Source organism: Peromyscus eremicus, chromosome 3 (genome assembly GCF_949786415.1).
Source record: "Peromyscus eremicus chromosome 3, PerEre_H2_v1, whole genome shotgun sequence".
In the NCBI taxonomy this organism is placed as follows: Eukaryota; Metazoa; Chordata; class Mammalia; order Rodentia; family Cricetidae; genus Peromyscus; species Peromyscus eremicus.
Window position 1 is genome coordinate 106496984 of NC_081418.1, and position 23418 is coordinate 106520401.

Below are 23418 nucleotides of genomic sequence, written 5' to 3' on the forward strand. Positions count from 1 at the left end.
TAGTGGAATAGCTTCACAGTGCTAGAATATACTTTATTGCTCATGAGGTATAATCAGTGTTTATAATTTGGAATTCACTTTGCTAATATTTAAAGTTTGTTCTTTCTTTAGGGGCTTACAAGGACAGTGCCCCCTTGGTTTCCAAGTTCCCTTTCTTCACAGAATCTGGAAACTTGATGCATCAAGACCCTTAGGACAGTTTGAGTCTTTCACAGGCCTCGCTTGTGCTTGACTTGTGCGTGGCTTGCTGAGTGAAATGGAACTGGAGGGAATTGTTGAGAAAACAATTTTGCCACAGGAACGAGGTGTGGGTATTATTACCCACAAAACAGTCAGTGAGCAGGCAGTCTGCAAACCAAGTGTCACAAGGAGCATGGGGTTCTGATGGCACCATGTTGTTTCCGTTAGCTTCTGACATGGGGTTTATCACGCTGACTCAGGTGGCTCAGATCTCTATGAGGGGACCAGTCCCCATTCTTTCGTTTTGCTCAGTGTCTTCTATGCTTTCTCCTGAACTCATAGATGGCTGTTGTAGGAATGCCGCATTTCCTCCTGGTTTGCATGTGGACTCATTGAGTTTTGACTGTGTACCCTGGGTCAGCTGAGGTGACAGGAACAGCAAGAAGAGCAATGTCCTTTCCATGCTCAAGGTCCCCACAGCCCTCTGGCCCAGAACACAATGGCGTCTGATTCATTCCTGTCAGCGAGGCCAAGCTTATTGTCTTCCATCTTTAGTTGCCTCAGCCATGTTACAATAGAGTAACATTATGTGGTTTTCTAATTTACCCAAAGCCCTTAGGTGTCTAGCGCTTTATAAAGTGGAATGATACAGGGGTGCCTGGGGCTTGGGCCTTTGGGAGGCCACAGAAATAAAGAACAGTCTGGAAATAAAGGAAGCACTTGACTGGCCCTTTCTGCAGCTTTCAGAACATAGCATGTGGTTTCTGAGTTAGTGAGACTGACTTCAGCCTTACACACCTGCTGTGAGCCAGCCCTTTGCTGGCACCATGTACAGCCCCGTGTATGTAAGCTACACTGCTTACAGCAAAGTGTAGACCTGTGCGCACATAGTACTGCTAAGGAGTAATACAGTTGGGTCTCCACAGGCCAAGTGAGGTGTTCTCTTTGAATCCCTGTCCCATCAGACCTCCAGGTTGAATTTGTTAGCATCTTAAAAGAGAATGGTTTGAATATGCACAGCTCTACAGTTGCTTTATTCAATACTCAACATTATCTCAGTGGTTTTCAAGCCTCAATGTGCACAAGTCACTCTGTAGGGTTATGTGTGGAAGACAGGTGTCCTAAACATGACTATTTAAGAGAAGTATATGGAAGTTTTAAGCTGAATGCAGAGTTTTCCTGTGCCTACCACCTGTTCCCAAATAACTGACTCGGAGACTTAATATAAATTATAAATGCTCAGTCGATAGCTCAGGCCTATTACTACCTAATTCTTACATATAAATTAATCCATGTTTCTTATCTGTGTTTTGCCACGTAGCTCATGGCTTGTTACTTCATTTTCTATACATCCTGCTTTCTCGGCAGCTGACTGGCATCTCCCTGACTCCACCTTTCTTCTTCCCAGAGTCTTCAGTGTCTGGCTATCCTGCCTATACCTCTTGCCTGTCTACTGGCCTTTCAGCTTTTTATTAGCCAGTGAGATTAATACATATTTACAGTATACAGAAGGATTATTCCACAGCATTTTCCCCTTTTTGTCCAATTAAAAAGGAAGGTTTTAACCTTAATGTAGTAAAACTATATATAACAAAACAGTTATTAAGTAAGAATTGCAGTTACAATATCTAGTTTATTTGTATTTGGGAAAAATAAGAAAATACTCTATCATCTATCTTATCTTAGTGAGTTCAAAGTTTTATATCTAATTTACCTTCTATCATAACTAAGGAAAAATATAACTATCTAGTCTTCAATGCCATCAAAGATCCCAGAAGGCTGAAATGTTAACAGGAACATCTTTCTTCCTGGACAGTCTCCCATAGTTCTACTGTAATGTTGGGGCATCTATCTTTGGCCCATAGGCCTAGTCTATCTGACAGACTTTTCTGAGAAGCAGGGAATTTTGAAGGATTGTCCTACCTTGGCAAAGTTTGGTAGTCACTTTCTTTTGTGTCCTGCTGGTTCAGTTTGAACAGTATGCTGTCAGTAATTGAGGCAAGGACAGTTTCTTTGTCCACCTGGCTAGCTTTTGCCACAAAGAGAGCAGACTCCATATGGAATTTCTTTGATGCCCATCATCTTCTCTGAGGTAGATTGGTGCTGTCAGGAGCAGATATGCCTCACTTTCATGAAAATCCTTAGGTTATTAAATATATTAAGTGCCATAGTCTGTATGTCTTTGAAGTGTTTGAAGACCCTCTATCTATCTAAATATATCTGTTTATAGCCTTGAAAACGTGTCTAACATGACTATAAGTTTGATTATTATAGATGACTATTAATCTGTATTTCTTAATTATATATTACATTTTTAAATGAACTGTATAAACATAATACCTTACACAAGAGTAGAAGTATACATACAGTATAACAAAAGTAACTTGTAAATTTGTATCAAATACCAAAACCATACCAATGTAAAATACTTAAGATTAATGGTTGTTTTTTTTGGATTAAAGTAGAACCAATAACCTACCCTTTTATCCTATTGTTTCTATAGCATATCCCTCTTTTTTTCCTTTAGAAAGAGATCTTTGAATTTAACTTCTTTGTTTAGCTTTTTTCCTGACCATGACCAATGCTGTAGAATAATCCTTCTGTATACTGTAAATATGTATTACTCTCATTGGTTAATTAAAAGCTGACAGGCTGGTAGCCAGGCAGGAATTATAGGCAGGACAGCTAGACACAGAGGACTCTGGAAAGAAGAAGAGCAGAGTCAGGGAGAAGCCAATCAGCTGCCAAGGAAGCAGGATGTGTAGAAAATGTGGTAATAAGCCATGAGCTACATGGCAAAACATAGATAAGAAATATGGGTTAACATATGTACGAGTTAGTAATAAGCCTGAGCTGTCGACTGAGCATTTATAATTTATATTAATTCTCTGTCAGTTATTTGGGAGCAGGTGGTCAGGACAGGAAAACTCCGCCTACATTAAACTGGCTTTGGCACTATTTTCCTTTGCCCTGATTCCTACCGACTGTATATTTCCTTCACCCACTCTGCTTATCTTGGTCTCCTTTGTTTCTATAGTCCTAGTATAAGTGTTTTCCTGTTAGAACATGTATGCATTTATAGTTTGTACAAGACTTAAAGCACATATCAAACAAAACAAATGTGACCATAACAAAATGTAAATGTTTCAAGAAAAGGTAAGTTTATGTACCCTGTCCAGTTGGTACATATAGTAAATGAGGTTTTAGAGGGAAATGGCTGAATACATGGCTATTTTATTAACTGAGCCATTTATAGTGTGCACTTACTCTTCCATGGGGACAAGGTACTTTGCAGAATAGAAACATCTGCTAACAAAGTAGATCTGTTCTTTGTCCCTTATTCTTGCCTCCCTTCCAATGTGGTATTTGAGACAGGCATGGTTTAATTTGAATACAGTGAGTAGGAGAATGTGCCCTCTTTACCCATCTTACTTCTCCCCTAGCCCCTGAGTGTCCCAGGAAATCTGCAAGTGTTTGTTGTGCAAGTGCCATGTTGTAATTTTTTTCTTCAAAGTTGTATTTTATTAAAAATGAATTTGTTTAGTCATTTGGACATTAAGGATATAATTATTTTTGGATATTTTTATGACTTCTCCAGAATGCATTTGTTTGCTGTGCCCTTGGTGTCTGGTTTCAGATTTCCACATCACTTTGACATTGTTTCTGGGTCCCAAGGGAAGGAATCATAGATGAGTGGTAACTGAAGTAGGAAGACTTGATCAGGGAAGCTGGCCTCATTTCAACTTGTTTTTCAACTCATTTTTTATTAGATAGTGCTTTATTTGTGTGTGGGTGCTTGTGTGCACATACCATACCTTGTGTGTGAAGGTCAGAGGAGAACTTTGTGGAGTCAGTGCTCTCCACCTACCTGTATGTGGGTTCTGGGTGGTTTCTGGGTGTCAAACTCAGCCTGCCAGGCTTGTGCGGTAAGAACCTTTACCCACTGAGCCGTCTGACCCGCCCTTCTTATTTATGCATTTAATTACAGTGCTGGGATGCAATGTAGGGTTTCATAAGTGCTAAGCAAGCTAGCTTGTTCTCTCTCTTGCTCGCTCTCCATGATCTCTCACCCCATGGGCCTGATCTGAAAACTGAAATCAAATCCTTGAGAATTTCTTATTTTTAGGTAATGGCATTTATATAATATTTGAGCTATTTTTTGAGATCATCACTTGCTGGATTGTAAATTTCCACATACAGTATGGTCTATGTATGTAAGTATAAGTTAACTTTAATTACACTACAGGACGGCTGGCTACCCTGTGAAACATCAGGCATTTTGAAAGACCCTGATCAAGAGTCTGCATTCCAGAGGTGAGACTAGCAAAGGCTCCCAATAGCACCACCTGAATCTCTACAACTCCTTAGGTAACATCAAGAGCTTCCATGACAGCTGCAGACCGTCCATACAGACAGCTCACTCATCTGTTTTCTTCTACCCTTTTATGGCTGTATCTATTGCCTTGTGTTGATTTATAAGTAAAACCTATAAAGGTAAATGGTCCATGGCTCATCTAGAAGGAATACAGAAAATACTGCTGTCATAAAGAAAATCTACTTTGTATAGTTTGCTTCAATCTAAATAATATGTATATTTTAAGGAACCCCAAATCTACTCCCTAGTATTCCCAGTAGTGCTCCAGGTTTGTTGGTATAGTTTGTAAGCACACCTTCATCATTTCTATTTATTTATTGTGTATAAATGTATTAATATGTATTTATTGTGAGCTCTCTGTAAGTTAGTGAGTGCTTTGCCAATCTTGATAATCTTTTATTTTAATTTTTGTTTATCTTTTCAAAGAAGTGGCTTCTTGTCTAGTTGATTTTTGTTGTTGTTGTTGTTAATTGAAAATAGATTCTTTTTTCCAGATAATATATCCTGATTTCAGTTTCCCCCTCTCTCTACCTCTTTCCTTCCAGTTCCTCCCCATCTGGATCCACTTCCTTTTTGTCTCTGCTTAGAAAATGACCAGCTATCTAAGGGATAATAATAAAATAAAATAAGATTAAAAACAAATCAAAATAGGACAGAATAAGCAAACAGAAGGAAAAGAGCCCGAGAAAGGGCACAGAAATAGCTGTAGATGCAGAGAGCCACATTTTGCACACTCAGAAATACCGTAAAAACACAAAACCAGAAGTCATAATATACATGCAAAGAACCTACAGGGTTAAAAAAAAGGTAAGGGAGAAAGAAAGAAAGAAAGGAAGAAAGAAAGAAAGAAAAGAAAAAAGAAAGAAAGAAAAGAAAGGGGAGAGAGAAGGAAAGAAAAGAAAGAGAAAGAGAGAAAGAAAGAAAAACAAAGCTTTGACAGGACATTATGATACAAGGAACCTCCAAAGTTCCCATTGAGTTCGTTTTCTATTGACCATCTACTGCTGGGCATGCAGCCTACCCTTAAGAATAGTTTGTTTTCCTGGTGAGACTCCCTTGGAGGAAACCAAATTTTCATTTGCATATATATTGGAGATAGTTTCTGGGTTGGGGGATAGGGATGGGGACATGTGTCCACTTCTCCTTTCAGCTCCAGGCCCCATCTGGTGCAGACCGGTGCAGGCCCTGTGCATGTTGCCTCAGTCTCCGTGAGTTCATATTGCATCAGTCCTGTTGTGTTTAGAAGGCCTTGTTGCCTTGGTGTCCTCCCTCCACTCTGGCTCTTACACTCTTTTTGCCTCTTCTCCTGAAGGTGTTCCTGAGCTCAGAGGGGAAGGATTTGATGGAGACATCCCATTTAGGGATGAGTGTTCCAAGGTCTCTCACTCTCTGCACATTGTATTTGTTCCCATTTGCTGCCAGAGGAAGATTTTCTAATGATGGCTGAGCAAGGCACTGGTCTATGAGTATAGCAGAATGTCATTAGAAATCATTTTGTGACTATGTTCCTTTAGTAGAACAGTAGTATTTGTTTCTTCCCTACATCCCTGGCCTATCTAGTCTCAGGTTCTTGGCCATCCAAGTAGCATTGAGTATGGGTTCCATCGCATGGAGTGGGCCTTGAGTCAAATCAGATATTGGTTGGTTGCTCCCACAAGCTTTGTGCCAGCATCGCACTAGCATATCTTGTAGACAGGACACCATTGTAGATGGAAGGGTTTGTACTTGGATTGATGTTTATGTTTCTTCTTTGGTAGCGTGCAGAATACCTTCTGTTACCAAGAACACTAGCACATAGTGAAGGCTCTAGGTAGGTACCAGCTCAACTTTTCCATGTTTGGTGAATTATATAGTTGTTGTCTTCAGCAATAGGATTTTGTAGTTAGTTTGTGGAGAACAACCTGTAGCCTTGGCAACAGCCTTGGTTATTTGGGGGTTCTTATGGGACCCTTTAGCTAGCAACTCAATTAGATATAACCCAATCCCAGTACTGGAAGCTTTGTTTGATTACAAGAGATATCCGACTGGGGCTCTGTCTCCTCCATTATTTGATGATTTACTTAAATTGCCTTCATATATGTATATCTTTTAGGAAGCTTTTCTGTATTAGGTTTTCATACTACCACTTGAGTATTCCTTATTTTAGCTGTCTCTTTCATCTCCCTCCTCCCTCCCCATCCCTGCTTGATCCTCCCGTTCCAGTCCCATCTCTCTTTGTCCATATATAGCTACATATTCTATTTCTTCTTCCTAGAGAGATATATCTCTCCCCTTTCTTCCCTTATTTATACCCAACTTCTGTGGTTCTATGAATTGTAGCTTGGTTATCATTAACTTAACAGCTAATATCCACATATAAGCAAAAATATACAGTATTTGTCTTTCTTTGTCTGGGTTACCTCACTCAGGATGTTTTTTTTTTTTTTTCTAATTCCTTCTGTTTACCTGTGAATTTCATGATTTCATTTTTTAACATATCCATTGTGTAAATGTACCACATTTTCTTTAAATGTTCATTTGTTGAGGGATGTCTAGGTTGTTTCTAGTTTCTGGCTATTATGAATAGAGCAGCAGTGAACATGACCCATCAAGTTTCTCTGGGGTAGGATGAAGAGTCCTTTGGGTATATTCCCAAGAGTGGTATAGCTGGATCTCGAGGTAGATTAATTTCTATCTTCATGAGGAACTGCTACACTGATTTCCATAGTGGCTATACAGTTTGAACTCCTACCAGCAATGGAGGAGTGTTCCCCTTACTCCACATCCTCACCAGCTAAACTGTCACTTGTTTTATTGATCTTAGCCATTTTGACAGGTGTACGTTGAAATCTCAGAGTCGTTTTTATTTGTATTTCTCTAATGACTGAGGATGTTGGACATTTCTTTCAAGTTTATTTCAGCCATTTGAGTTTCCTCTATTGAGAATTCTGTTTAGATCTCTACACCATTTTTAAATTGGATTGTTTTTTTGATATCTAGTTTTTTGAGTTTTTTATATATTTTGTATATTAGCCCTCTTTTGGATATATAGTTGGTAAAAGTCTTTCCCCATTCTGTAGGCTATCACCTTGTCTGAATGGTGGTGCCCTTCACGATGCAGGAGCTTTTCAGTTTCATGAGGTCCCATTTATTAATTGTTGATCTTAGTGCCTGTGCTAATAATGGTGTTCTGTTCAGAAAGTCTTTTCCTGTGCCAGTGAGTTCAAGGCTATTCCCCACTTTCTTTTCCATCAGATTCAGTGGCTCTACTTTAATTGTTGAGGTCTTTGATCCATTTGGAGTTGAATTTTGTTCAGGGTTGTAAACATGGATCTATTTCACTTCTTCTACATGCACGAAACCATCTAATTTGACCAGCACCATTTGTCAAAGATGCTGTCTTTTTTTTCCAGTGTACATTTCTAGCTTCTTTATTTAAAAAAAAAAAAATCAGGTGTTCATAGGTGTGTGGAACTTTATCTGGGTCTTCAATTGGATCCATTGTTGAGTGTGACTGTTTTGTCCAGTACTACGCTGTTGCTGTTTTTATTACTATAGCTCTGTAGTGCAGTTTGAGATTGGGGATGGTGATGCCTGCATCAGTTCTGTATTAGTCAGGATTGTTTTAGCTAGCCTGTTTTTTGTTCATTTGTTTGTTTGTGGGGTGCGTGTGTGTTTCTCCATATGAAGCTGAAAATTGTTCTTTCAAAATCTGTGAATAGTTGTGTTGGAATTTTGATGAAGATTGCATTGATGGCCATTTTTATTATACTAATCCACTAGTGTGGAAGATCATTGCGTCTTCTGATATCTTCTTCAATTTCTTCCTTCAGTGTTTTAGTTTAGTTTTGTTTTGTTTTTATTATTTAAGTCTTTCTTGGTTATAGTTATCTCAAGATATTATATTTTTTGAGGCTATTGTGAGGGGTATTATTTTCCTGATTCTTTTTTAGTTCATTTGTCATATATATATATATATATATATATATATATATATATATATATATATATATGAGGGCTACTGATTTTTGTGAGTTAATATTATATCCAGCTACTTTGCTGAAAGTATTTATCAGCTGTAGAAATTTCCCAGCAGAATTCTTTGGGTCACTGAGGTATGAGTTGCGAATAAAGATACTTTGATTTCTTCCTTTCCAATTTGTATCCCCTGATCTCCTTCAATCGACTTATTGCTTTAGCTAAGACATCAAGCATTGAATAGAGAGAGTGGACAACCTTGTCTTGTTCCTGATTTTAATTGCTTTGAATTTCTCTCCATTTAAGTAGATGTTGGCTATGGGTTTTCTGTAAACTGCCTTTATTATATTGAGATATGTCCCTTGTATCCCTAGTCTCTCCAGGACTTTTTCCCCCCCACAGGTTTCCTAAGTCGATGCAGAAGTGTTAGCCAAAGCCCTTGTGTTTCCTGAGGCAGAGGAGGTGAGGGTTGGGAAGGACTGCTTTCCCCACCTTTCATCAGGTGATTGCATGCTGTCCTCTTCAGCACTCCCCACTGGGAATCTCCTGAATGTGCAGGCTCTTTTGTTTCCATGTCTGAATTATTTAACTGTTGTATTCAGGGGAGTATGAGTTTCTAACATAACTTCTTTATAAATCATGACTTTGTTGTTACTTAACTATTTTTTATTAAATATTTTTGTTTATTTATTGTATGTGCCTGTGTTCATGCATGCTACAGCATGTCAGAGAATAACTTGCAGGATTGGTTCTCTTCTAGCACCATTGGATTCTGAAGGGTTGCCCAGTTAGACTTGGCAGCCTGGTACCTACTGAGCCATCTTGGTAGCCTCCTTCATATCTTTCTTAAAGATCATCTTCATTAATTTTTTAGCTTAATTGCCATGCTTACCTTTTTTATTTTTATCATTTTAAAAGTCACTTCATATTTTTCTTATAAACAAAATTCTGCTAGTTATTTTAATGTAACAATTTGTTTTCTTCAGCTTGCTTTTTTTGCTAATATTTTGTTTTATTGTTTGCTTTGTTGTTCTTTGAGACATGCTCTCACTATATAGCCTAGGCTAGCCTACAACTCACTAAATAGCCAGGGCTGATGGAAACTTGTGATCAGCCTCAACTTCCCAAGTGCCAGGATTACAATGTGTACCCTCCATACCTTGACACCATGTGCTACATATTTTCAGCTGTAGTTTCTGACCCTTAGTTTTGCTGATTTGATCAGGTTGGTTTTGGTTCTTGGTTATTTTGAATATTCTAACTGCTTTGGAATTGCTCTTTCTTTCCCTGTGCTCTTATGCAGAACTGTGTTTGTTATGAACTCAGGTTCCTGTGCCCCTTCCACATCCTGAATGGCTGGAGGGGTACTTGAATCTTCTCCACAGCCCTGTAGTAGTCAAGAACTTAAATGAGGGTGTCCCTGGCCAACCTGTAGCCAAAAGGTGTTGTCTGGGTAATAGAAGTTTCCTGAGATGTGTGGATGGGTTCATTACTGACCTGTAAGCTTAACTAGCAAATACAGTGACTGAGATCTCTTGTTTTATATTTTTTCTTTTACATGAAACTGATACTGACTTATCTTTCACATTCTGCTTTCCAAATACTGTTCTCACAAGTAAAACCATAATTACTTTTAATTCCAGCACTGGAGAGGCAGAGGCAGGTGGATCTCTGTGAGTTCGAGGCCAGCCTGGTCTACAGAGCGAATTCCAGGACAGGCTCCAAAGCTACACAGAGAAACCTTGTCTCAGAAAATAAAAACAAAACAAAACAAAACAAAAACCCATCATTGGTGAATTGTCCTTCCCTGAACTGTCAGCCAGAGGATGTGGGTTCTAGTCTACCTGAACCCTGAACTAGCCATCTCTCCTCTCATCTCTTCCTCCCCCTCCTTGGTTCCACTCATGCGTGTGGAATTTATGAGCACCCTTGCCCAGGGCTCTGGAGGGCCTGATAGTGAGCAGATGGTGCCCTGCATGCTCCTCTCAAGGTTGCTGGCTTTGTGTCTGCTTCCCCAGCTGCTCGCTCTTTCTTTATTGTCTCGAAATTGCTCAAGGACACGTTACTGCCTAGCTCCCTGGTGCAGGTTTATTTTAATAGCATCACTTCAACAGTGCTTTTCATTCCACTGAGCTGTTCAGAGAGGTTAGCGGTGGTGTCAGGAAGGAAGCAGGTGAGGATTTAGTGTAAAGATAAAGAGTACGTCTATATAAGTGATGTCACTGTTGGCTGAGAGTCTTTACTGTGTTTGGTTAGCTTGAAAGTCTTCGTTTACTTACTCTTTAAGAATTTAGGAAACCAGCCAGGCATGATGGCACACTCCTTTACTCCGTGCACTCAGGAGGCAGAGGCAGGTAGATTTCTGTAGGCCAGCCTGGTCTACATTGTGAGTTATAGGTAGCCAGAGCTGCATAGTGAGATTCTGTCTCAAAAAAAAAAAAAAAAAAAGGTTTTGGGAAACCACCATTATCAGAAAAATGGCTGCAAAAGCCTAGCTGAATAGTCACCTCCTTTTGTTAAGCCAGACACTGAAAGAATAAGAAGTAACAAAACTTAACCATTGAGCTTCTTAAAGGGTTGAAGATTCCTTTTCCCTCCTGTTTTCTGAGCAGTATGATGCTAAAATATGCTGGGGGAAGGAATTGTAGTGGAGAATCAAAGTACTGTATCCTCTTGACTGCAAGCATCTGTAATCCCAGTGCTACAAAGAGAGACAGCAGGATCTTGGAGCTCACTGGCCAGCCAGCCTAGCCAAATCCATGAGTTCCAGCCTCAGTGAGAGACCCCGTACAGTGGCTAGTGTTGTCAACCTGACACCTAGGAGGCAAGCCTCCTGACATACCTGCTAGGGATTGATTAGATCTGAGAATGTCTGTGAGGGATTGTCTTGATTATATTAATGATGTGGGAAGAACTATTCTCTAGTTGGGGCTTTTCTCTCGATGGTGATCCTGGGTGTGTAAATGCAGAGTGTAGGCTGAGCACTGGCGAGCATGCATCCATTGCTCTCTGTGACATGGATGTGAGGTGACCAGCTGCCTCCAGTCCCTTGCCACTGTGACCTCCCCACCGTGATGGGCTGTAACCTGGAATTGGAGGTAAAGTGAACAGAAACCCTTTCAGCAGTTTGCAGCACCTCTGTGACCTGTTATGCATCTTCTCTGGGAGAACTGTCTACTGTCTTATTAGTTTATGTCTTTGTGCATTTTGAGCAGAGGCCTTTAATATTAACCCCTTATCAAGTCTGATTTGATTCTTTTTCTTGCCTGATTGCACTGGCTAGTACCTCTAGTACACTGTTGAATGGAAATGATGAGAATGGACACCGTTCCTTGTTCCTAATCTTAAGATGTCAGCACTGTTAAGAATGAGATGTGCTGTCATTTTTAAACATGTTATCTGTTCTTATTTTGATGAGCAGTTTTATCATGTTCAGGTACTCAGTACTTAAATTTTTTTTAAAAAACGGCAAGACTTGCTTTGATGACTTCAGAAAAGGGCTTCCGTGCTGAGTGGAGGAGGTAGGAACCCAAATTCCTACACAGCCAGATCACTACCGTTGAGGTGGGACACGGGGAGAGAACGGTGCGCTGGAAACAGGCTGGAGCTGAGGACCCAGTTGGTTGAGGAGGAGGTGGACCCTGCCCAGGAGGAGTGTCTAGCTATTACCCTGCAAAAACCAGAGGATACAGAACAAGCTGCTGCTGAGAGTGTGAGAGATATGGAGGTGATTGAAAACCAGGCTCTAAAAGATGAAGAAAAGATGGACCTTGGGGAACTTCAGCTAAAGAAGCTGAGTGCACTGCGGGAGAGGCAGAGAGTGTGGAGAGATGGCTCGTGGGTCAGTGATTGTTGAAGGAGACTTGGGATGCACAGAGGACCACCTTGGCAAAGGATGCTGAACCAGACTCTGCTGGACCCGAAGGGGAGACTGTCCATTCCAACCTTGCCGCTCTGACCTTGACTCTGCCTGAGGTCAGTCTGCCCAAAGCGGACTGTAAAACTGAGGACTGTTCTTTTAATTGAGGACATTTAAGGGGCTGTGAACACAGTGCAAAGTGTCTTCAGAGTGCACATTGGGGATTTCCAACCATTTGAACATTCTAAGTGCTTCCACAGCTTAGAAGCAGTGATCGGGATAGATTTTCAGCCTGGTGAATACTGCCCTCTCCATAGAGGAGGGACACATGAATGGGCCTGCCTCACTGAGAGCCAGCAGAGCCCAGGCAAAGGCCTCCGATGTAGAAAACATCAGTGGTCTGCACAAAGTCTCAGTCAAATGGGATTCTGGGAAGTTTTCAAAAACAAAAGTCCCAAACAAACTATTCTGTACTGAGAAGGCTTTCAGCTTTAGATATCTTTGAACAACTTTATTTATTTACTTTTTCATCAGATGTGACCAAATTAAGATGGTGAGCCTCTGAGACACCCCTACCTCCCAGGGCCTTGTGCATGTTAAGTCCCAGCTCTGAGACCAGACTTCTCTCATCTGTATCCTCTTCCTAACTGCTCACAAAATGGCATTGCCCCTTAATGTTGAGGTGACTACGCAGTGCTCTTTTGCTGGCATGGGGGGAGTGGAGGAGGAGAGGGGAGGGGAAGGGGAGGGAGAGTGAGGGGGGGAGAGGGGAGAGAGAATGAGTCTGAACAGTGTTTGTGCCCTGATTGAGCCATGTGAAATTCATCTCATCACCCTTCTGAAGCTGCGTTCTCTAAAGGGTCACCTCCGTGTACTTTCTGTCAGTCAGTGCTAGGGAAGTCTTGAGTAGCTTTATGTATAAAACTTTACATTTTATGTTACTTTGCAAATTTGCTTCTGGGGATTGGGTTACCTTGACTAACCCTCCTCTCCCCGGGTGGCTGTGAGAATTCTGCCGTCTGTGGACGGGCAGTGTGCTGATCCATCCGAGTGCCCTACCCAGTTGCCACATTCAGGTGGCTTCTCTGAGGTTTGTGTGGTGGACACCCTGCAGCTTGCTGGCTTACTTGTGTTCTCCTCTGTGGTATGGCTGGGGCCAGTTAGGAAAAAAGAGAACCCCACAGTGCAACTGAATTTTGATAAACGTCTTTTTGAACTAAAGATCCGGTCCCTAGTGTGTGTGTGGGGGCGCATCAGAAAATAGTGAATTAGAGACTAATGACCCCTCCTGTCGTGGCCACTTTGTGTTCCTTGCTTCTCTTGTAGCCGCAATTAAATACTTGACAGAAGCAACTTAAATGGGGGTGGCTTGTTTCTCTTATCACTCTTCATTACATGACAGGGTCACATGACTGACACACTAACATGGAACTCGATATGCTGGAAGTCACCTTGTCCAGACAGAAGAATTGTGATGATGCTATAGACTGTACAGAGGAAGCCCCACGACTTCCCTGATAACGGTTACTAGGCATCCTTTGTGTCTGATGCCCCGTTAGTGATGGAGTGACTAGCAGTATCTTTGTGTCCCTCCTCTGTAGTCCGTAAGATTGAGTTGAGCTTCACATGCTCACTCTTTTTTTTTTGTTTTGTTTTTTGTTTTTCGAGACAGGGTTTCTCTGTGTAGCTTTGCGCCTTTCCTGGGACTCACTTGGTAGTCCAGGCTGGCCTCGAACTCACAGAGATCCGCCTGGCTCTGCCTCCCGAGTGCTGGGATTAAAGGCGTGTGCCACCACCGCCCGGCCACATGCTTACTCTTACTTTCTCCTCTCTGTTAGATTTTTTCCCTCTCGTGTCATATTGTGCTTAATTTGGAAAGATATCTTAGAGTGCCTTAATAACCTAAGAGGAATTCATTTCAGTATTTCCCCTTTTTCTTTTTGTGACAGGGTCCTCTACCCTTACCCCTAGGTTCTGTAATTAAAGAGGTGTGCCACCCCACCCTGCAGTATTTCTTTTATGAGATATACATTTTCTTATGTAAAATGCTGGTATGTGAATTGAACTGTTAAGTAAAAAAAAAAAAAACCACAAGGTGTTTATTGTTGAAATTCTGTTCTGATAGACAGCTGCTAGCAGGCTTTGAGTGGCTTTCAGTTGAATCTTTTGTTGTTGTTGTTGTTGTTGTTGTTGTTGTTACTGATAATCACTTTGAAGCAAGGGGTTTCTATCTCCTCATCATTTGCCCCTGGTTTCCACTGGGCTAGAACAGAAAAGGCTGATGATTCAAGAGGAGAATGGCTGTCATTTGTGGGACACTAAAATGGGAAACCCGAAATGAAGCACATTAATTTGGAAACTGCCATGCAACAGAAGAGAGATCTCCCTTGTAGGATTCCTTGGAAAGGGGACTGGGCAGCTTTGGACCCATTCCTGTGTTGGTGGCAAGCTGCTACTTTTAAATCTTAGGTGTTATTTGTCTTGTTTCCACAATGAAATACTTGACGTAAGGATGGTCACATGTGAGTGGACACAGTCCATCATTGTATCCAGTCAGGCAGCAGAGAGCAAGGATACCTGCCCAGAGTTCAGTTTCCCGTTCTTAGTGAGTGTAAGACTCCAGCCTGTGGAATGATACCACCTGCATTAAGGGTGCGTCTTCCTACTGCAGCTAGCCTACTCTACATAATCCCTCACAGACAAGCCAGAAATGTGTTCCCATGGTGAGTTTAAATCTGACCAAGCTAACAGTTAGGAATTACCATTACAACTTGGAATTTCAACATTTCCTTGAGCTTACAAACAGAGTTGTTGGTCATTTTGCCAAGTGTAATAACATTTACTCTTAAAGTATAGTTTCTTGTTCCTTAGGTTCCCTGGTCATTCACATTGTATTCATTGTAGCTTACAATCTACCCTTATTTATTTTTTTAAAAAAGTATCTTGTTATGGGATTGTTCTATCGAACAGTCAAATTATAGAGGTAAATGATACCTTAGAAATGATATTTTATAGCCCCTCGGTTATAAATCACTTGGCTGTTTATTAAAGTACTATAAAGTTATTTATCTTTGATCATAAGGTTAGAAGCATTGATTGAATTCAAGCATAATTGCAGTCCAGTACTTGGGGATGGGTAAGTCCTGCTTAGGATATAACCGTGTCCATTGTTCGTGTCGTCAGTGATGGCAGCACTTCTTGTAGGGACACGCGAGTTTCATTTTCTCTATTTCATCCAGGATCCTCACACACACTCTAGGATAGAATTGCTTCTCTGCTTGTTGCCGAGTGGAATCCATGTTGAATTGTAGCAGGGTCCCCTGCTTCTGCCTCTTTGATGGTAGCTGGGTTTATTGCTGCTTACTTATTAGTGCCCTGGGTCTTAACAACCTCACTCAAACAAGACATCTTAAATGGAGGCATTAAACAGGTCACTACAGTTACCCGTTTTGTAAACATACCCATAAAATGGGTATGTTGTATTTTGGAGTAGAGGGCCTCTGAGCGTAGCTATTCATTTTCTTCATCTATAAAGCATTTTAGAATAACAGCTTACGTCTGTCTGGGCTATAAAATTCCACGTTGTGAAGAAACATCAGTGTTGTGTGACTTCAAACCAGACATGGGAAAGGAAGGGTGCTCTCCAGTAGCCCATATTCTGCCCAAGTTAGGAACAGTGTGGAGCGGTACGTGCATGCCTCGCAAATGTGTGGCGCATCTCCATAGTGGTTTCCTCTTACTGGGAACGACAGCAAGCAGCCCCCCAGTTTTGACTTCACATTTGAGAAGTTTTCACACAGCAGGAGTTTATCTTATGAGGGACCTTTCAGTACTAAGAGCTCAAAATAAAATTATATATTCAAGCATTTACAGCATGTTTAATTGCCTTAGTCTGTCAGTTAATCTTGTTGTAGGGAGCCAAGCTGGGGTTCACTGTGGGCTTTCTTGTCTAAGTGATGCCCCGGGGAATAGCTGAACGAGGGCCACTCCATTGTATGATATGTAAGTTGCTTCTGTAAGCTGAAGAAAGAATTTCATAAATAATTTGCAGTAGAGGCAAATGGGCAAAATATTTATCCTTAGAATGAAAATTGCATAGTCTTAAAAGCCAGATAAGTTCTGGTAACATTCAGTGCAGTCCTAGAAGTTATTTTAATCAAAGAATGAGCAATGATTTTTACAATAATTTAAGTCTTTTTTTAAAATTTGCAGGTGAGACATTTAACTTTGTCATAGAATGTGATGTCTTCACATTTAGGAAGGAAAAGTCCAAAGAAACTTCAATTAGAAGACTCCAAGTCCTGCCTGTTACTCCTCTTGGGGGTATCTCACAGTATACCTTCTCAAGATTTTAGAAAAGTCTTTAGAAGCCAGTTTTACTGGTTTTGGTATTTGATTTAATTGAAAATGCAGTTCTTGAGTTTCAGGATGGACAATGTCAGATTTGTTTTGGGAATCAAAACCCTAGACTTAACATCTTATGGGACTGTGACATGTAGGGTGGGTGGCTGTTTACTTGTGACATGAATAAGCTTCTCCGAGATTTTCATTTGTCAACTTAATCCAAACTAGTGACATTGACATTTACAAACAGGCACACATGCACGTTCACTACCATTTTCTTTCTGAGTAGGACAGATTCTGTCTCTGTGGCCACTGCCATTCCCGCTCAGGGGCACTATCTGCTTTAGACAGATGCTGCTAGACTTTGAGTTTCTGAGTAAATACAGCAATAACTTCCCGCCCTGAGTTCGTGTTAATTCCTCCAAAAGATGTGGGGATGCTCACTAGTCAACACTGATGACAGTCCACATGGGTGCAGTCTAGACAATCTATCCCTGTACAGAGACGGCAACACTGGGGCCTCTGGGACCCCTGACTGTCACCTCTGCTGAGTGTGCTGGAGTCCACTGGAGTTCATTCTTATTTTGGAAATGTGGGTGTCGTTTCTTTTTTTAGAATTTTAAAAGTTCAATTAAAAGCGAAGAAATTGTACTGAGTGAATTTATAAGCAGATAAACATGGTTAAACGTTTATCTGTGCAGGTGAAATAGTAGTTAGGGTTCTGAAGTCAGGCGGTCTGACTCAAGTTCTTGACTGTGTCTTTTGACAAGTTACACAGTTTCTTTGGACCCCAGCCTCTTCATCTATCAGCAGAGTGAGAACAGCACTGATTGGCTTCTGGGTGATTCTGACCCATAGTTCCAGTGCTCACTGTAAACACTTTCTAAGTGTTGTGATCTTGACCTCTCCTGAGGACTGCAGGGGACTTTCTCCTTGGCCCGGGCCGGGTTTACTTTGAAATCTGCATAGAACATAATCTCTATAGAGCTTTTCTTTCTCTAGGGTGCAGCCATTCCACTCCCAAGCAGTTGGCAGGTTCATGGCATTTGCCATGTTATGTGTTCCTGAAAGCGACTCTGGCCTACCCCCCAGCACAAGCGCGCGCGCGCGCGCGCGCGCGCGCGCACACACACACACACACACACACACACACACACACACACACACTTCCCTCCTCTTGTCTCCTTTCCCTTTCCTGTTGTCTATCCTCTTCCACTTTCTTTCCTTCATCCTGCCTGTTTCCTCTTCCCTCTTCCCCTGCTGTCCTCCCGCCCTGCTGCCCTCCCCCCCTGATGTCCTCCCCCACTGTCCTCCGCGTGCTGTCCTCTCCCTGCTGTACTCCCCCTGCTATCCTCCCCTGCTATCTTCCCCTTGCTGTCCTCCCCCTGCTGTCATCCTCCTGCTGTCCTCCCCTTGCTATCCTCCCCCAACCCCTTACTGTCCTCCCCTGTCGTCCTCCCCTGCTGTCCTCCCCTGTTGTCCTCCCCTTGCTGTCCTCCCCCCACCCCCTACTGTCCTCCTCTGCTGTCCTCCCCCAGCATTTCTTTTTTCCCACTCCTCACTCTCCTTGTTTTACTTCCTTCACATCCTCCCCTTCATCTTTCTATATATTGTTTCCATCTTGCACCTCTTTCCCTTTCCCCTCCCTCACCCTCTCTCTTCTGCTCAGTGGCTCTTCGGAACTCTCACACTGTTTGCTGAGGAGTCCCCGGCCATAGCTCTCACGTAGAACCTGGTTGGGTCTTCCCATTGCGGTTGTTGTAGGAGATGTGTAGTGTAGCTATTGTTTCTGTGTCAGCCTTGGCCCTGCTTTCCCTTCAGTTCCCGAGGCTGCTTCACAGTGGTCTTGATGTTCCTTAAGCCTGAAAAAGCAGAGGGTCTATGGCCAGAGTTTATCAGTTTTTCAAACATGTACTACGCCTGTGTATTTGCTTAGTACTGGCCATATTACAGCCATGACATGAAGTGAAGCCCTGTAATAATTGGGGGTTCTTACAATAATGCCCGGTCAAGCACTGATATATTTTTACCTAATTTGCATTATTTTCCTCTCTCTCCAGATTCCTTTCTCCTTGGTCCAGTTTCCCTTGTGGGAATCCCTGAAAGTAAGTTTTTAATCATCATTTGAAAATTACTTGCTAGTGCCCAACAGTGTGGGTAAGCAATGGAAGGAGATATTAGTGAGTGGAAGTTTAAAAATTCCAAATTACCAGCACCCGAAAATGTTTCTCCACACACAGGCTGGGGGGGGGGGGGTATGTGCATGCTCACACATGCACACACACAGAAATTGATTAATTAAATGGCTTACAAATGCATAGATACTGCTTTTGTTTTTCATCATTGGGGCAGTGAGAGTGATATGAATTACATGGGTCTTTGCCAGCAGTGTAAAGGACTTAGTAAAAAGAATACTACATGGTACAGGTTGGCATCGTCATGTACAACTTCAGTGTTGCACTGTGCACGTGTATACAGAGAGCTGTACTGAATTGTAATGTAGACATAGGAAGACATATGTCTTAGTAGGATAATGGTCAAGAAAGATCGAAAGTTCTTGATCAAGTGAAAAAGGTTTATAGATGACCAAGCAGGAAAGTGGCAATGTATCAAGGTAGGAGCTGGGCTGGGGACAGCTCAGCAACCATGCTTGCCTCGCATGCTTAAATCCCCAGTACCTTAGTCCTGCAGGAAAAGGGAACAGACAAAATCCAAGCTGATGCCGCCATAATTTTATGGAGTTTCTATGCATGTCATACCTATAGTAAACACTTAAAAAGTATCTTAAGAGTTAGTTTGGACTCCTAAATAAGTCTTACTAAAATTGCATCTCAACAATAATAAATGAAGTCAAAACATGGTTCTTTTAAAAAGTAAACTGGAGACTTGGAGCCAGCAAGATTTCTCAGAAGGCAAAGGCACTTACCTTCAAGCCGGATGGCCCAAGTTCGAGCCCCGGGACCCACATGGTAGAAGGAAAGAGCCAGCTCCTAAAAATTGTTTCTGACCTCCGATCTTATGCCTTGGCATGCATTTGTAACAACTCCCCCATGCATGCATTCAGGCATGCATGCGTGTATGTGCAAACATACACACACACAAATATAAGTTTTTAAAAATGTAAACTAGACCATTCAAGATTTCTTACATGTGGTCTGATTTTAAAAGCTAGTACCAGTCATTTACTGGAGTTTTGGGATCTTTGGTTGTTAATGTTTCACCATTTCCTTCATGGTGCAGGGTAAAAACAGATTCCTTGGCCAGTGTTTCAAGACGTGATGTAACAGCTATCCAGTGAGAAGGTCACATTCCCTTAGCATACCAGTTCCCCTTTTTAGCGTGTGACAAAAGAACAATGAGGCCAACAGCTGTCCAGCAAACAAGAGCCCTGTCTAAGTGCCTCAATAACCAATTCACACAGATTCTACACATTCTGATGTCCTGGCACTCAGAGTCCACGGAGGAATGTTTGGGGGTCCAGAGAGGGAAAAAGCATGGGTTGGTTCATTTCTTTCCAAAATATAAGGGCATTTGTAGAATTCTAACTAGTTAAGAAATCACTGTGGATCTTGTGGTAATCACAGATGACAGTACCGTGCTTAATTTTTTTTTTTTAATTTTAGTTTTAATGTGTTGCCTTCATGCGTGTCTCTGCACTAAAAATGTGTGCCTGCTGCCTGCAGAGACCAGCAGAGGGGATGGGACCCCCTGAACTGTTTTTTACAGATGTTTGTAAGCATCCATGTAGTTGCTGGGAATTGAACTCAAGTCCTCTAAAAGAGCAACCAGTGCTCCTGACTGCTGGGTCATCACTCCGGCCCTGTTAAAAGCATGTGTGAAGTGCTATGTATTGTTTAGTTCCTCTGGGAATACTGTGTGTACAGTAAATGTCACCCTTTAAAAGGATACGTTAGTTCTGATAGTGTTTTAGCCCAGTTCACTCATACCACTTTATCCCGAGTGCCCTTTCTATCCCAAGCCCCAGTTACTGCTTTTCGGTGTCACGTAGCAGGTAGCATGTGCCATGCAGCATTCCATGCTCTGCTTCCTTCTCTTCTGTCGGCTTGGTGGGTCTTTGTATTGCTTTTTGCACAGGCATTAATTCCTTCTTGTCACTGGCAGTTCAGAATGTGTAGCTCTGTTCAATACTGATACACATTTGAGCTATTCCCAGGTTTCAGTGGTTATTCATTGAGCTTTATGAATATCTATGTGTAGTGTTTGTATGGACACCCCCCCCCCACACACACACACACACCCGCAAGCTGCTCAGGAGTGGTGTCCCTGGGCTGGAAGGAGGATATATGCTTAATTGTATAAGAATCCATAAGGGTGTTTTCCAATGTATTCTGCGTTCTCAGCAGCATGCGTGAGAGATTCCTGTTTTGTGTCCTTGCTATTACATGTTAGTTGATTTAAAGAAAACAACCATTCTAGTAGTTGTAGACCAGTGTCTCGTCATAGTTTTGATTTGGGTTTCCCTCAAAGTTAAATAATAGTTAAAGATGTTGTGCATATTTTCAAGTATTCTGTGGTTTTTATATAATATCTGCATGTGAGATCACAGGGTCTCTGTAGAAGCAGAAACTTTGGAACACTCATTTTTGTGTTTATGGTTTTATCCGCTTAAGTTGCTTTTACAGTCATGCTGGGGGATTGTGTCATTTGGAGAGATTTCTCTGTTGTGTTCATGTAGGGATGTGACTTTCTCAGCCAGGACCCAAGCAGTACATAGTATGTAGTAAGCCGTGAGTGTCTGGAGGTGGTGGGTAAGCACCACTATCCTAAATGTTCTTTGTCCAAATTACAGTGGTCACCTTTCTTCTAAACTGACTTCCTTTCTCTGCCCTCCACTTCTGTTAGCCATGGCTGCTTCTATCCATCTGGTCTCTAGACCCATTACAAAGTATGACTGTTCTGTTTCTCTTTGCAGCCTGTAGTGGTATTGTGTTCCCCAAAATATTGTGTACCTTAATAAACTTATCTGGGATCAGAGAACAGAAAAGCCACAAGATACTTAGGCTAGAAAGTGTTAGCACACGCCTTTAATCCTAGCATTCCAGAGACAGAAATCCCTCTGGATCTCTGTTAGTTCAAGGCCGCATTGGAAACAGCTAGGCATGGTGACTCACGCCTTTAATCCCAGAAAGCAGCCTTTAATCCCAGGGAGTGGTGGTAGAAAGCAGAAAGGTTTATAAGGCATGAGGACCAGAAACTAGAAGCATTTGGCTGGTTAAGCATTTGGCCTGGTTTAGCATTTTGGCTGGTTAAGCATTCAGGTTTCTAGCAGCAGTTCAGCTGAGAGTCATTGGGATAAGGACACAGAAGCTTCCAGTCTGAGGAAACAGGACCAGCTGAGGAATTGGCAAGGTGAGATGTCTGTGGCTTGTTCTGGTACTCTGTCCTTCCAGTATTCACCCCAATAACTGGCCTCGGGTTTGATTTTATTAATAAGAACTTTTAAGACTCATGCTACAGCAACCAATTGTTTACTCTGTTTTATTGACTGACTTTTTAAAAAAAATTATTTACTTATATTTTATGTATGAACACTCTACATGAATACCTGCAGGCCAGAAAGGGGAATCAGATCCTATTACAGATGGTTGTGAGCCACCATGTGGTTGCTGGGAATTGAATTCAGGACCTCTGGAAGGCAGTCAGTGCTCTTAATTGCTGAACCATTTCTCCAGCCCCCTTATTGACTGACTTTTTGAACCTGTAGACATTGGCTGTAAGATTTTTTTACTGTCTTATGCTTTGCCTAAGTCCTAACAAGTTCTCTAACTTATCATCCACCTATACGGTATGTAAGTGTGAATGAGTGTGTGTGTGTGTGTGTGTGTATGTGTGTGTGTGTGTGTGTGTGTGTGTGTATGTGTAGTTTGTGTGTTATAATTGTGTGTGTGCGAGCACATGTGAGTGTGTATGTGATGTGTGTGTGGTGTTAGTGTGTGGTCTGTATGAGTATGGTGTATGTGTGTGAAAGTAGTGTGTGTTAAAGTAGTGTGTGTGTAAGTGGTGGTATGTGCATATTTTTGGTGTGTATGAGTGTGTATGTTGTATGGTGCATGTAAGTGTATGTGTGTGGTATGTGTGCTTACATGTGTGTGGGTTGGCATGTATCTCAGTACACATGCACATGTGTGTTCATGCATGTGGAGGCCCAAAGCTGACATTGGTTTTTTTTTTCCTCAGTTACTCTCCACTTTACATATTGAGTCAGGTCTCTTATTTGACCTGGAATTTGCCAATTCTGGCTGTCTTAACTAGCCAACTTGCCCCAAGATCCCTGTCTCTGTCTCCCAAGTGCCTGTATTCAGGTAGCCACCTTCCCTGCCAGGCTTCCATGTGGGTTCTGGGTAATCTGAAGTCTGGTTCTCATGCTTATGTGTCAGGTACTTTAACTCTCTTCACAGCTCTTTACCTTTTTGAAGTAGCATTTGTGACCTTATAAACTTAGGACTTTGACAGTGTGCATGTCAGAGGAGCAGCAGGTGGCAATTGAAGTTCAAGGTGTCAGCCCACCAGGAGGAAACTCTGATGGGTGACTCTTATTTAGGCAAGGCCACAGGACTCCAGACTCCAGAATGTCTTTTGCTTCCGCTGTGACTTTATGTTTGCTGCTAGAGTCTTTCTTTGGTATCTGGCATAGTGTGAGTGGATGTGGGGAGATCCCCACTGCCTATAATGTAGTATGTTT

General features: G+C 41.8%; 1 protein-coding gene across 1 annotated transcript in view; it reads left to right on the plus strand.

Annotated features, from left to right (window-relative positions):
• Positions 1-23418, plus strand: part of Slc25a26 (solute carrier family 25 member 26) — a 122789-nt gene that overhangs the window by 70890 nt on the left and 28481 nt on the right. The window contains exon 6 of the mRNA XM_059258253.1: positions 18776-18820. Coding sequence (XP_059114236.1) covers positions 18776-18820 — 45 coding nt within the window. The remainder of the gene's footprint in view (positions 1-18775; positions 18821-23418) is intronic.